The sequence below is a fragment of the Phalacrocorax aristotelis genome, chromosome 6, assembly GCF_949628215.1.
Source record: "Phalacrocorax aristotelis chromosome 6, bGulAri2.1, whole genome shotgun sequence".
NCBI classification, from domain to species: Eukaryota; Metazoa; Chordata; class Aves; order Suliformes; family Phalacrocoracidae; genus Phalacrocorax; species Phalacrocorax aristotelis.
In genome coordinates, this window is record NC_134281.1 from 24,427,034 (window position 1) to 24,442,805 (window position 15,772).

Sequence of the window (15,772 nt, forward strand, 5' to 3'; positions counted from 1 at the left end):
AAAGGTCTCCAAGTAACAAATGGCTTGTCTGTTTGTTCTCTGACAAGAAAGACTGTCGAGGCTTGAATATCATTTACGCTCAATCAAATACTAATACTGTTGGAAAACTCTGGATTTCAGTGACTTTTGATGAGCCCCACTGGAGCATGGAGAAATGTATCACCACTTAACATGTATACTGCATAATGGATCTGAAAGGCTCTCCTACCCATTGCTGTTCTTCATCTTGCCAGGCCTGTAGCTGTAAGATATGCATTAATTGAAATGACAAATTGCATAAACATGTGTTTCTCAGTTGGCACTTCCCTACTAAATGCTTATGAAACTGTTAACTATGGAAAACAAAAGATGGATGGAAGAAAAGCACTTTTACAAAATTATTTTTGCAGAAAAAACAAAGAAAAGTTTGATGAATGCAAACTCAGAGATATCCCATTTTTTACAGCTGGGGAATAGTTTTCCTGTTAATGGGTCTTTATAATACCAGATACAGAGAGATTTGCACTTTATTATTGATAAGACAGTTCAAATTAAAGATGTGAATTAAGAAGTGAAACTGGCCTTGGGATATAGCGAATATAAAACATTGCCACTCTCACCATACAGATGGTGTTTACAAGATTTTAAGATGCAGATCAAACAAATATTTTACAATATAATAAAACTGTGATTATGGCATAAAAAGCCATAAGATTTTATTTCTTTTTTTTGTGTGTACACACTGGTCAAAATAACATTGACTGTAGAAAAGAACAGATTATAAGGATCGTCTGGTCCAACCTTTCTTGGCAAAATAATAAGGTCCCTTTCAACTCAAATTCTATGATTCTATGACTATTAAAACTGCAGAGTAGTAAACATTAATATATTGTAGTTATGTTTTTCCTTTAAAACATTTTGAAGAGTAATTATATGCTGGAACAAAGGAAGCTCAGAAAATTTCAACACTGGAGCCTTTCTGCTTTTTGGGGAGGAAGAAAAACAGCCCATAAAGAAGTTCTGATATTAATTCCTAAATTCTAACAAATACTTCAACTATACTATGCTTTGCCACATCTGGCCTTCAACTTTGGACCTCATCCAGTTTCCTGTAGAACTAGAGGAAACCTAGCTCAAAACTTTGGTGGTTCTATTTTCTAAATGGCATAATACAAACTGCCAATTTAACTAGCATTTTCCTCTGTGTCATTTAGTAACACAGTTGAAGTAATTTTCCTGAAGAACAGAAGCAACTCCCCTTTTTGTTTATTTAAAATTACAAGTGATTCCTCAGTGGCACACCCAAGCTTTAAAATAAGAAGCAGTAATTGATTATTTCATTAATTCCATGTTTCCTCTTGGACATTCCTTTAAGAATTATAAAGCATCTTAATCTGCACTTATAGTTACCTTTCTACAGTTACCTGTATAAAGAGGAATCCCAGCACCCACAAAGACAACTACTAAAAATGGCAATGTGACCTTTTACCTTAAAGCATGACATTCTCTTAAGGCCTTGGCCCTGCAAATATTCAGCATATGAGTAGTCCTACTAAAGCAAGACTCATTCATAAGCTTTTTCACTGGAGGAGTTTTATTTATATATATTTTTAGGCAACATATTATGAAAGTTGGAAGGAGGAAAGTAAACCAGTAATACGAGGTGAGCTAGCCGTCAGCGTACACACACCGCCTTCAACGCAGCATCTCAAGACAGAGAAACCTCAGTGAAGTCAGTGGCTAAGCCAAACCATAAGTTTGTGTAATAAAGAGAAATTGCCCAAGGTTTTTTCCCTTAGTGGCAAAAACCAATAGTTCCAAGTGAACATCTTTCCTCTCTAGTGCAATACCCTGCAGATGTGGCTAGACATAAAAATAATTTCCAAGGAAAGGTTTCAGCATTTAACACAGTGTATGTACTGCCTTTCTAACCCTTCCTCCATTCATTGTCAAATGATGATGTAAAGAATTGCATTTTAAAAAAAAAAAAAAAAAGATAAAAATTAACTTAATTTACACAACCAATAAAAAAGTTTAAAGCAATGATAGAAAAATAATATGAAGGCTAGATATATTATATGCCAGTTCAACGCTATTAAGCTTTGGTAGAACAGTTAAAGAGCATAGCACCAATAAAATCCAATGTCAATACATGCTTCAGTACGCATGAGCTGTGATGAAAATGTAAATTTTGGCAAGAAAAGTAGTGTATGTTCCCTGACGCCACAGTTTCATTTCAACATCTAACAAAAAGTCTTTAGGCTCTTTCACTTGACGCTGAAGATAGACAATGCCTGTGTATGAGTTCAGCCTTCGAGTGCTGAAGTAGTTTTCTTCATTTCCCTTGTTAATAGTAAGGATTATGTTGTCTCCAGCATAGGCGGGCGATGGTCCAATACGGAAAATATGAGCTGGGACCATGATATTGGTTTGGAAGTTCAGCTGGTAATAGGTAATGCGCACCGGGGTATTTTGGCAGTCCAGATAATTAAAACAACTGATTCGTTCACACCTCCTAAGAGATGAGAAATGAAGCACATTCAGTATCTATGTAATAGAAGGTAAAAATACATGTATTTCAGAATATTGCAAAAGTATTAGACAAACAGAAGTCCCAGTCTTCAGCTTTGTAATTACCAGCTGCTTGTTCTGCTTCTGCAGTGCCTGTAAAGCATTTGCAAGTGATATAATTGTCAGAGTACAACAGTGCAAGAAAAAGATCATGAACGTGAGGAGCTGTGTTGGGAAGCTCCCCAATGAGGAGAGAGCCAGCGTCATACTGCAAGCAGCACAGAGCTTGGAAGAGGAGTCTGTGATTCATCACTGACAGCACAAGCCTGGGACAGTGCTCCAAAAAAATAAGAACAAAAACACTTTAAAAGGTAGCTAAAACATGGCAACAGGAAATAAGCTCCTCAACTTGCAAAGCTGCTCCATTCTATAAGGCAGAAAAAATATGTTTTAAGTCATAAGCAACTAACTACAGCTTCCCAAAGCACTGGCAGCCATGAAGGCAGGAAATGGCTAAGGCAGATTCTGGGGGTCCCATACCTCCACTGGTGAGGAGCTAGGAGCTGTAGGTGTGTGCCATTCCCAGAACCCTGTAGCCTGGCAAGCTCATTATCCTGCTCCCCTTCAACATTTCACCACTCTCTGAGGAAGTGCAATCTAAATATTAAACAGGGAGCCCCAAAACCACTGCAAAATGGTGCACTGAGCAGCCTGGCAGCTACTGCAATGACATAGGCAGCATAGATCTTACTTCTTTAAAACTTAATTATAAACAGAGCCCTTTTAGAGCTGCAGCAAGTAGAGCTGCAAGCTCTGATGACTCGCTGTTATAGCAGCAGTTGGAGGGCAAATGGGGGCTTCCCTAGGGTTTGGAAGAAGAAAGAGGCAAAAAGGGACAGAAACTGTATGGGGAAAGTTTATGTGCTCCAGGTACTGAAGAATCATCTTAGAGCTCTGAGCACTTACACCCGCCCGCAAACTTAAGCACTATGTAACATCCACAGCCACTGGACTGGGCTGCTTGCTTTGTTGCAGTGGCAATACTTACATGTCAGATACTTTCCTGTAGTTGGAAGGGCACTCAAAGGACAGGCAGCGGAAGCTGCCCTGGACGTTATAGCAAGTCTCTGCAGCTGAACAGTTATGGGTTCCTATTGCACATTCATCGATATCTGACAAGAAGAAACACAAGGAAAAAGACATGCTAAGGTCAAAAATAAGAAGCAATCACAATTTATGGGCTGTAATATGCATATGAGACTCTGTGTGCATGAGAAGGAAGAGGAGTCTGAGGGTTTGGTTCTGCAAGCTGAGGGATCCTTTCGTCACCGCTCAGTTGTTATGTGTTACCTCTCCAATACCTGTGCCTGCTGCATGCAGACCAGGACTGTGGGAACCCCAGTGGAACCACCTGGGGTGTGAAATGTACATTCAGGTGAAGTGTGTCAGGTTCATCTCTGTGCACAGACACTTGCTGGCATTTGGGGTGACAGGGTAAATCACATTGATTCTAATTCTGCTAAAATTCTTGTCTTCTGCAGAAAAAAAATTCCTTCCTTGACATTATGAGTTAATAAGAGATGACAGTACCACTCAGCAGTATGTGCATGAACACAGGAGCCCACTCTTCCCTACAAACAGCTTATGATCCTTTTCATGCTGTTTGATAGTCTTTCCCCTGCTTGGCAGAAACTGTGGCCAGTTGCAGCCACCCAGTGCATGGCCACGGCTGGCCTTCTGCAGGGAAAGTTTGTTTCTTTCTGTATTTTGCAAACATCTGCACACTCCTGTGAACCTAGTTATTCTCATTCCAAACACATCTGATGCAACACAGGGTTTAACTTCCAGTGGAGAACAAACATGAGAAAGAAAAAAAGTTGTCAAAACCCAAGATCCTCCTGTCTTGCCACTTTCCACTGCAATGAAACAAACATTCAAGGTTCAAAACAAACATGAACATCTAGACAAAGTCGCCTGTGTTGTCAGATTCCCCCTTGCTCCTGAGATGTCAGAGATGTAAGTAGTATTATAAGCTAGGTTGAACGGAAAGAAAATTTAAAAAAAAAAAACAAAACACCACAAAAAAAACCCCAAACGAACACAAAAAAAAACCCCAGATAGCAGTAGCCTAAGGAAGCGGAACCCTAAACTTCGCAGACCAGCCAATCCCCTCAGCTGCAGTGTAAGCTTTCCACAGCTGTTCTGATTGAAGATAGTTTTAAAATAGTTTCCTGAAAGTGACAGGCCAATTTTTACAGCTTCACAGGTCACTGATACTCCCTGAACCACAGTTTCATGCTTAGAGCTAGCCTAATATCAAGTATGGTGTTTCTAAACAAGCTGTTCAGCACGTGAGCACAGTGCATATCTGATAAGCTCAATAGCTGGGGGAGGCATCTAACAGGTTTCAAACAGCAGAGCATGTGCACAGACTTGTATGTGGTGTAGACACCGTGTGCGAGCACTGGAGTACAAGGGACAGTCCTTGATGAAAGGTGGCCACTGTAATAAATCCCTTATATACTGCATAATGCATGTGATAGCAATGATCATGGTCAAGGCTGTAAAATGTCCACATAACCCAAGCAAAGAAATATTCCCCCATTACCTAGTCTGCTGGGAGGCCTTCCCTTCCCCAGAACAAATACACATAATGGATGGAGGGACACTCTATGCCTGCCATTTGCAGCCTACTGTGACAGAAGGAATAAATAAATCCCATCAGAATATAACCAACCCATGTTAAAAACCAACAGGACCTCCTCACTGACTTTTTGAGAAATGAGAAAGTTGGGCTATGCCAGGGGAAGAATTTTTCTATGCATGAAAGTTTGTCTTCCATTAAAGCAGGGGGCACATACATAGCGAAGTATCCACTGCTGTACAACTGCATGACCCAGGAGATGTAAGCTTCACCAGACTGACTATTAGGAAATATGGGAACTTCTCCCTATAATGAGAAGTAATGTTGCAGAAGACAAAAAAGAACATTTAAAGCTCAGAGACACTTAATGGCCTAGAGCATAAACATGGTTACCTAAATAATACATATGCACAAGCCCAAGCCATGGACCTTAAAACGCTGAAAACCAGATGCAATAGTAAGGATCCAGCTTGAGCAGAAAATATTGGCAAAGATCCCACAGTCACATTGTGTACTCCCATATGTCTAGACAATGCACGGAGGCTTTAAAATGAAATAAATGCTAACAGACAAACCACATGGACTGTGCAGGGCCCTGCAGTTCTGCCAATTGTCACAGAGGAGAGAGACTTTTAGAATAAAACTATAACCTCCCGCTCTCTCCCTTTCCCTGGGATGAGAACTGATCTCATACACTGGTTTAAAAGTCTTGCAAAAGTATACAATAGGAAGTAGGAGAGAAGTAAAGTAAATTAAATCCCTTGATGATTCTCGGCAGTGCCCCTAGGTGAAAAGAAAATTTCTTCCATATTGCAATCATTGTCATGAAAGCAATCACTTCACCAGTTTGGCTCTTCTGCAAAATACCATAGGCAGTTTCTCCAAAAAGATCCATATGTTGAGATGCTATTACATGAGATACAACGCATCTGTTTGAAAAAAAGGGTACGCAGAATGTACCATCAGTAGTAGCTCTTAAGAACTGTTCAGATGATGATCAACTGGGGCCATATCTTCAGCTGGTGGAAACCAATATAATCTTGAGTTTAGTCCAGCTGCCATCAATTAAGACTGGTTCTCTGACCATGTTTTCAGAGAGACCTCAATATATAAGGCTGCCCAAACTTGTAACTACACACTTGCAGAGCTCAAAAAATGGCATGTACCCAGGGGTTACTGCCAGCACCCAACAAAATGTCAGCTTACCCAACCATGCACAGAGCTGCCACACATGCAGTGAGTTTTGCAAGTAGACCAACTTCAACCTCTAAGGAGGGTGCATGTACCAGGTTGCATAGGTCCTTCAACAAGTTTTTCCAAGTCTTATTGTATAGTTCACTTAGCAGGGCTGGCCTATACAATAGGAACCCTCTCCACACAGGGTGAGCATACAGGGAGGACTTCACATGACACAAACAATGCAAGTGCGACCCATAGGTCTGTGTGGCAAACCTTCTTCCTCCATCTCCAGTGCCTGGAGCATTCTGGGTGCCTCCTGCTTGGGAGAGCTGCGCTGGCCAATGAACGCAGTGACTCATACTATTAACTCTGGACGACATCCTCAGCTCAAATCTCACTGCTGGCAGGGTTGGCAACTAACATACCAGTGTTCAAAGTTAGCAGGAAAAAAAAAACCAAAAAAAACCCAAACAAAGCCTGAGGAGAGTTATCGCTGCAATTTTCCAAAGGTGACTTTTACATATGAATTGAAATGCACACAGGTATAGCTGCATTCATACTTAAAAGCACATGAGAAAAAAAATAAAAAACCCAAACCAAAAACCTTTTAAAATCTTTTAAAAAGATTTTTTCATTTAGTCTGTTTGTCTGCTCCAAAGTCAAGATCAAGTATGCTCATGCCTTTCATGACTTTCACAGTGTAAATTCACTGCCATTACCACTGAGAAGATAATTTAAGCATAGAAGATACATAACCATGTTGTTCTGCTGGAAGAACACTACAGCAGCTCACATGTCATCCACAAAGTTCCTGGAATGCATAGAGGACTGTTTCCTGATACAAATGCAAGACGTGCCGACCAGGAAGGAGGCGCTGCTGGACTTGCTATTCACAAACTGAGAAAGCCTGCTTTGTAGTATCTCGGTTAGTGATAGCCTTGGCTGCAGTGATCACAATATTGTGGAGTTGGGGATCCTGCTGAGTGTGCTGAAGGTCAGCTCTAAGACAAGGGTTCTGGTTTTTAGAAGAGCAAACTTCAATTCACTCAGGGCTCAGTTGGGTGGGATTTGGTGGGAGGCTTCCATGGAAGACAAAGGAGCCAATGAGTGCTGGGAATTCTTCAAGAACTCTCTATTGGAAGCACAAAGCCAATTTATCCCCTACAAAAAAAAGGGAAGTAAGTGGAGCAAGAGGCCCCCATAGCTCAACCATGACCTCCTGGGTCTCCTCAAATCCAGAAGGGAAGCATAGCAGAGATGGAAAAGTGGAGGATTACCCGCCAAGAACTACAAGGGCATTGCCAGAGTGTGCAGAGATGCAGTTACAAAAGCAAAAGCCCAACTCAAAATGAAACTGGCTCTAGACATAAAAAATAACAAGAAAGGGTTCTTCAGACATGTCAACCATAAGCAGAAAAACAAGGAAAACAGGCCCACTGTTAAATGGAAAAGGAGAATCAATCACCAGTGATGCAGAAAAGGCAGAGGCCCTCAACACCTTCTTCACCTCTCTCTTTACCAGCACTGTAGGGTCCCAGGCTTTGGGAACAAAATTGCCAATTGATCCAAACACCGACCCACCATTGGTGAAGGAAGAGTTAGTATATGAATTACTACAGGAGCTTGAGCCCCACAAATCAATGGGCCCTGACGACATCCATCCGAGGGTGTTGAGAGAGCTTGCTGATGTCATCGCAAGGCCACTCTCCATAATCTTTGAGAAGTCATGGAGAACAGGGGATATCCCAGAGGACTGGAGGAAAGCAAATGTTACCCCTATCTACAAGAAAGGCTTGAGGGAGGATCTGGGTAACTACAGGCCCATCAGCCTTACTTCAGTCCCTGGGAAAGTTATGGAACAAATCCTCCTGGGGGCCATCACAAGCCAAATGAAGCACGTGACTGGGAAAAGCCAACATGGCTTCACTAAAGGCAGATCGTGCTTGACAAACCTGGTGGCCTTCTATGACAAAGTGACTTGCCTGGTTGACATGGGGTGGGCAGTGGACATCGTCTACTTGGACTTCTCCAAGGCCTTTGATACGGTCCCCCACAGATTCCTCCTGGAGAAATTGATGCGTTATGGCCTAGACAAGTGGTCTGTGCAGTGGGTGGGGAACTGGCTGACAGGCCGCACCCAAAGGGTGGTGATAAATGGCTCTTTCTCAGACTGGCAACCTGTCACAAGCGGAGTCCCCCAGGGATCAATATTGGGCCCAACATTATTCAATATCTTTATAAGTGATCTGGATAACGGCATCAAGTGTAGCCTGATGAAGCTTGCAGATGACACCAAGTTGAGTGGGGAAGTAGACACTCCAGAAGGGAGAGCTGCTCTGCAGGGAGATCTGGATAGGCTGGAAGAGTGGACCAACAAGAACCTTATGAAGTTCAACAAGGAGAAGTGTAAGGTCATGCACCTGGGAAAACATGATCCGGGAGTGCAGCACAGACTGGGATCCACCTGGCTGGAGAGCAGCTCTGTGGAAAGGGACCTGGGGTCCTGGTGGACAGAAGGCTCAACATGAGCAAACAGTGTGCTGCTGCAGCCAAGGCGGCCAACAAGATGCTGGGTTGCATCAAAAAGGGCATCGCCAGCAGAGATAAAGAAGTCATTATCCCACTCTACTCAGCGCTTGTCAGGCCACACCTGGAGTACTGTGTACAGTTCTGGTCCCCGCTATACAAAAAGGATGTAGACAGGCTGGAAGGGGTCCAGAGAAGGGCCACAAAGGTGATCAAAGGACAGGGAAGCCTGCCATATGAGGGCAGGCTGGGAGAATGGGGTTTGTTCAGCCTTGAGAAAAGGAGGCTTCGAGGGGATCTCATCCCCATGTACCAGTACTTAAGGGGTAGCTACAAAGAAGATGGAGACTTCCTTTTTACACGGAGTCACATGGAGAGGACAAGGGGGAATGGACACAAGTTGCTCTTGGGGAGATCCCGATTGGACCCCAGAGGAAAATTTTTCACAGTGAGGACAGTCAACCATTGGAATAATCTCCCCAGAGAAGTGGTTGACTCGGCCACATTGGACACCTTTAAGAGTCGTCTGGACAGGGTGCTGGGCCATCTTGTCTAGACTGTGCTCTTCCTAGAAAGGTTGGACTAGATGATACCTGAGGTCCCTTCCAACCTGTGATTCTGTGATTCTGTGAAGAGTTATGTGACGTGTTCCTGAAAAACTAAGAGCAGGAAATGCCTGGTAGTCAGTGTATAACCAACTGCAGGAAGGCATGTAGAGTACATAAATGTATTCAGATCTTCAATCATCATTACACTTTCAGTTCATCCTTTGGAAATGGGGGTTTTTACTTCAAAAACAGGCAGCTGCACACCAGATGAAAAACACCATACACCCAGAAGACTTTTCTATGATTCCGGAGAAAAGGGATGTGTGTGGGGAGGATACACATCATTTATGCTAACATTTACTAATGCCAACATAATTAAGCTTATGTGGCAGACTTCTGGATGTCCAAGTCACCATTACATCTTCTACATTCAGTCCCCCTGTTTTCTGGGGCACGAAACTGCAACTCATAATGAAGCCATAGATTTCTACATCTGGCACCTCTAAAAAAACAGATCAGTACTGCTGTGCCAAGGTGCGCATGCAGCTCATGCAAGTAATAATGTGCCTCAATCTGAATGATGAAGTGGGTTCCCTTAGGAATTCATTTAAACAATTAGCTCACCTTGACAGCTGAGTTGCCACAATACTTTTTGCTAACACAGGAAAAAGCTGACATTGCAGATACCAATATTTGGCAACTTTATGAAATACTAGCTTTTTAACAGTGACTAATATAAGACACGGAGGCTTAATTGAATAACCATAATGGCTTAGATCATTCCAAGGATTAAAGCTTCATGATATAATCCTTTCAGTTCCTGAACTCCTCATTACCTCGACACGTTCTTCCATTTGCTGCCATGGTATATCCCTGCTCAGGACAAGCGCACTGATAACTACCAGGAACATTCACGCACCGGAAAGTACAAAGAATGCCTGCACTCTGCGTGCACTCGTCGATATCTGGAGAAAAAGCCACAATTACAAACATATGAAAAAAAGAACAACAGAAATCTGAAAATGGAGGGTGTAGAATATAAGGAAATTCTTATCTGATGCATTTATAATATGTTCTTAAACAAGAATGCAACCATGACGTTTGACATTGCTCTAGGACTGTTGATGGTGCTTTCTGAAATGCTGAATACAAGACTGATCCCAAAATTACTGGTTGCAAGTAGTATGGACTTATGGAAAAGAACAAGTCTAAGGCACATCTAAGTTTGAAAAACCCTCTCTGGTACCTCTGTAATTCTTGGATTGCTCTGGGGGCTTCCTTGTGCTAGGAAGAACATGGGTTCCTTCACCATTTCCTAAATAGAGACTCTCCAATGTGTCAGTATTATTAACTGGAAGAAAGCAGGTACTCCATTCTGATCACTCTACTCCTCATTCACTGACCATGAGCAGAAGTAAGAGCAAGCCTTCACTTGACCGTGGCTGAGTGAAGGCTTTAACTGATGCAATATAAGCAAACATATCTTCCCTTCTAATTTTTCAGTCATAAGCTCTAGCCCCATGAAACAATAACCTCACCAGTTCTATGGTTACACAAGTGTATTCCAGCCCCAGGTGGGAAGCATGAAAACAAACTGCTTTTTCCAATAGCTGGAGTTACCTTTTGCAGCTTCTGCAGGAGGGTGTAACTCTCAATCATCCTAAGGCATCACCTACAGCATTAGGTGCTGCTGAGAGTTAGACAGCCCTGACTGTTAAAGAGAATACACATATTTAACTTAACCTGACAACGCAGCAGCCTTACCTTTACAAGAATGCCCATCTTCTGCTAGCTGGAAACCTTGCCTGCAGTAACACTGATAGGAACCATAAACATTGGCACACTCCTGGCTGCAGGGACTAGTATCACATTCATTCACATCTGTATTCAAAAACAAACCCACAAATATTGCCACAATGGTTCAGAACAGTATCTTCCACCATTTCTTGCCTCTGAGAACAGCTACAAGATCCTTCCAATCAGATTGAATAAAGATGGAATAATTTGTCCCAAGATGTTTCTGCTCCCTAGGCAGAATGCCAAGAAGGGTGAGGATGTCTGTTGCACCTGAATTTCATTTCTACATATGCCAATGAAAACATATACACATGCAAACACTTATTTCAGACCTTATATGGTACAGTTGATTAAAAATATGTAATAATTTCCTTAAAAAAAAAAACATGGAGAACTTAAAAACATTTCCCTTCAATTTAAAGTAATTTTTTTCAAGTTTTGTCACTACCAAGTTTCATCTTTATTAAAATTTGAATGAAAAGTCTCCTACTGTAACTTTGTTATGTTCTCCTTTTCTCTCACCTGGAAAGAAAGGAAAAGGTATGTGAGCGAAAGGAAGAAAGAGGAGAAACTTGTGGCTCTCATCTGACAGTTGGAGTGTTTGACTGATTGCGAATGTGTGAATTTGAGCACGTATAAATCATGGGTTTACTGTATTTATATTTCACCCCAACTCTGTCTCTAAAGTCCCTTAATTCACACTGCAATTTCTTCTTCACTGAAAAAATGTCTGGTACCTTCACAATGTTTCCCATCATAAGACAAGCGGAAACCGGAAGAACAAGTGCAATGGTAGGACCCAGGGGTGTTCTCACACGTGTGCTGACACAGGCGTCCAGGGTAATTCCAGCACTCATTTATATCTGCCAGCATAACAAGCAAATATACGATCAACTTAGAAACAAAATAATCAAACAAGATGCAGAAGGATATTTTAAAAACCATCAGAGATTAATCTGCAGAGTATGAAATGCTGCAACCTCAGGTTTTATGCTCTGACTTTATGCTCTAATTGGTGTACAGTAGTGACAAGATACAAAATGCTGTATTATAGTCTCTCATGAAGAAAGTTATGAAATCTTCAGAAAGATAAATTTCTACAGCAGAAGTGTAAACCATACAAAAATACTTTGCAGATTAATTGATAACCTGCAGCTAAACCAAGCCAAGGCCACCTGGTCTGAAATCACAACATGGAGTGGCAGAGCTCTAAATGGCTGGTTGCACTGAAAAACAGCTGCTTTGGAGGCGATTCCATTATCTTTTGAGGTGCTGCATTGCATAACTAATAACTGCACACTACAATGGTGCTAAATACTGCCTTGAGGTCCAAGGCGTAATCAACTAATCAGTAGTTTCATCTCATCTTGCACCTTACTTACCAATGCAGCTTCTGCTAAATGCATCATACTGATATCCCGTCCTGCAGTCACAGCGATAAGCTCCAGGAAGATTATGACAAATCTGCCCTTCGCCACAACGGTGTACATGAGTTTCACATTCATCCACATCTGCAAAAACGGAGAAAGCAATTCGTTTAAACATAGTTTGCTGAAAATCAGTGTTTACAAAGAAGGAAAAAAATTAAATAACAGGAATAGAAAACTGTTAGGGTTGTCCCCTGGAAAGAACAAAGAATATCAGCTTTTCCCACTGTGCTCCTCTCAGAGTCAGCCTTACACATCTCAAAGTCAAACTTTTGAAAAAGCAATACATTATCTTAAAAGTGAAAATGGTAACTGTACCTGCAATGGAGCTTTCCCAGCATATGCTGTATTTCAATGTAAACACATTTTGATTCTGATCAAACTGTGACGTTTAAACACTGTATTCTGGTGTTCTGCCATTATGTGAGTCACAGCAAGCCATTTAAAGCAAAACAAGAACTAGCCAGAAATTCTGCTCTGCTCATCCCTTCAATTGAAGCAATTGCTATTTTCATCTCCATTTGCCCTTTCAATCTTGCTTCTTCTGTCTACCTTTTGCTCTTTCCCAATGTTGATCTTTTTTTTCCAATCAACTCACATTTTCATATTCCTTGTGGCCTCTCATCTAAAATCCAATACCAACAAATTAGTTGCTTCTCCACTCACATGCATCACTTCCAGTCTCATTTTAAAAATCCTCAGATGAAGATGAGAGTTTTCAATACACACTGATTTACAAGACTTGCAACATGACTAAATAGCTCATCAGTATCTAACAAATACCTGTTACCATCTGTGACAAGAAGCATCAAAAAGTCTGATTAAAACCTAGAAACTTGTATTTCTTCAAGTGCCCCTTCTGCCATTTCCTAAGCCGTCAGATCCTGCTTCCTTCCTATTATTCTCATCTTTAACTGCTTTTACAACACAAATCCCTGTTCATGTAATATTAATTAGGATGGTAGTCTAAGGCTGGAGGTTCTCCATACTGCCCTATTTGAAGGCATAAATCTGAGAACTGTTTTTCAAACGGTTACTGGGCAGTTCTCCATCAAACAACAGCCTTGGAGAGTGGTCCAGAAAGCAGTCACTTGCTGAGAAAATGATATAGAAGTGAGAGCAAGTTACTTATCACAGAAACTTGGATTTTGAAAAATGGAGGTTATATCAACCCTGATGAGAGATGCTAACAAATACATTGTTCAGTATTTCAGCACAGGTTCCCACCTACACAGTCCCTGCTGGCACCAGGGTTAGGGATGGCAGGGAATGCCACTCCCCAAGCAAGGAACTCCTGACAGGCTCATAGATATTTGCTGAAACACTGTCTCCTCATTTTCTTTTAAGTCAGAGGTAGCATCAAAATGAGGTTTCTAATGCAGATACAAACTAATGAAGTAGCAGTTTTATTTGTAGTGAATTCACGTGTGCAGCTATTTCGTTAGTTTGTCCAAAATTATTTATTCCATTTAATTCCATTTATTCCATGGTGTTCAGACTTTAGTTCTAGGGCGTTATACCATCAGAAGAGTGCTCTATTTCACAATAGTTACAGTAGTTTTCAGTTAAATGTATGAGGTCTTCTTTAATAACTCATACTAAAACAGAAACTGTTGGTTTGGGGTGAGATGGAATTAATTCTCTTCACAGTAGCTAGTATGGGGCTATGTTTTGGATTTGTGCTGAAAACAGTGTTGATAACAGAAGTGTTTTTGTTATTGCTGAGAAGGGCTTACACAGAGTCAAGGCCTTTTCTGCTCCTCACCCCACCCTACCAGTGAGTGTGCTGGGGGTGCAAAGAAGCTGGGAGGGGACACAGCTGGGACAGCTGACCCCAACTGACCCAAGGGATATCCCACACCGTATGACATCATGCTCAGTATATAAAGCTGGGAGAAGAAGTAAGGGGGGAATGTTTGGACTTATGGCATTTTGTCATCTCAAGTCACTGTTATGTGTGATGGAGCCCTGCTTTCCTGGAGATGGCTGAGCACCTTCCTGCCAATGGGAAGGAGAGAATTAATTCCTTGTTTTACTTTGATTGCACATGCATCTTTTGCTTTACCTACATAAACTGTCTTTATCTCAACCCATGAGTTTTCTGGCTTTCACTCTTCTGATTTTCTCCCCCATCCTACAGGGTGGGGCAAGGGGGAATGCACAAGCAGCTGTGTGGTGTTTAGTTGCTGGTTAGCATTACGATACAAACATTTTAAAGAGAGATTAATCCTTTAAACAGAGAGAAGATAACCATACAAGTGTTGTTCTGCTGCAGAAACATGCAGATGATGTATTTATTACTGTGAATAAATCTGAATCAGGAATCTAATTAGCTATTGTAGTGCCTTAAAGAAAGTAGTCTTTATCATAGAGAGGGGAAATTAGGACCATATGCTTTTCTTTTTTCTTCTCCATGCTCTCTGCCTGCTTAAAGAAAGCCATACCAAAAACCCACTAAAAGATATAGACTGCAGAGACTGAGCACACACAGCAAAGACAGAGAAATCACCCATTAAACATTTCTTTTCCCAAAATCAAACTAGGGAAGCTTCCTTATACCTGCTCCTTAAAAGCATTGTCAATCATGTAAAGTGGAGGCAAAGCATCATCAGTAATTACGATGAATTGTGTTATCTCATAATGCTTTAAAGATATCAATGCTGTATGATTAATGGTAGTTTTCTCCTCTGCCATATATTTACACACAGTCACTCTTTTTAGGAACAACTGGGGAAAAAAAGCTGGATTCTTCCTATAAATCATCAGTTTGAAATTTAGGAACATAATTTGGCCTAGCCATTAGCAGGGCTTGGAAATGAAGGCTGTTAGCACTACAGCCAGGACTTTTTTGCTGCTCAGTAATGACTGCTGATTAAGAAAAAAATGGCATTCATGGAGATGCTGGCATGGTGGTAACCGTAAAAACAATTTCAGGGTCACTACACTTCAGGTAGTGCAAATGTACGTAGCCCAGTTGACTTTGCTGAAACAGGACTGATTGAAACCAGCTCAAGGACTGTGTCTTTACAGCAGCTGAGACAGGATTTTTGGACCTTGCCTTTGTAACAATTGAAATATTTCAGGCTGCTGTATAATAGGACAGCGAATGAAACTGCATTACTTTGCCCTGAATTTATAAAATACAACCCCCTATAGCTGAA

General features: G+C 41.4%; 1 protein-coding gene across 2 annotated transcripts in view; it reads right to left on the reverse strand.

The window, feature by feature from the left end:
* Positions 1 to 488: 488 nt before the first annotated feature.
* The window catches only part of FBLN2 (fibulin 2), a 117,875-nt gene continuing 102,591 nt past the window's right edge, over positions 489 to 15,772 (reverse strand). For both annotated transcript variants that reach the window (XM_075096680.1, XM_075096679.1), the window contains exons 12-17: positions 12,567 to 12,695; positions 11,922 to 12,047; positions 11,152 to 11,268; positions 10,224 to 10,352; positions 3,539 to 3,662; positions 489 to 2,494 (exon numbers count right to left, since the gene is read on the reverse strand). In XM_075096680.1, the coding sequence (XP_074952781.1) occupies positions 2,137 to 2,494; positions 3,539 to 3,662; positions 10,224 to 10,352; positions 11,152 to 11,268; positions 11,922 to 12,047; positions 12,567 to 12,695 (983 nt within the window). In that variant the 3' untranslated portion in view covers positions 489 to 2,136. The remainder of the gene's footprint in view (positions 2,495 to 3,538; positions 3,663 to 10,223; positions 10,353 to 11,151; positions 11,269 to 11,921; positions 12,048 to 12,566; positions 12,696 to 15,772) is intronic.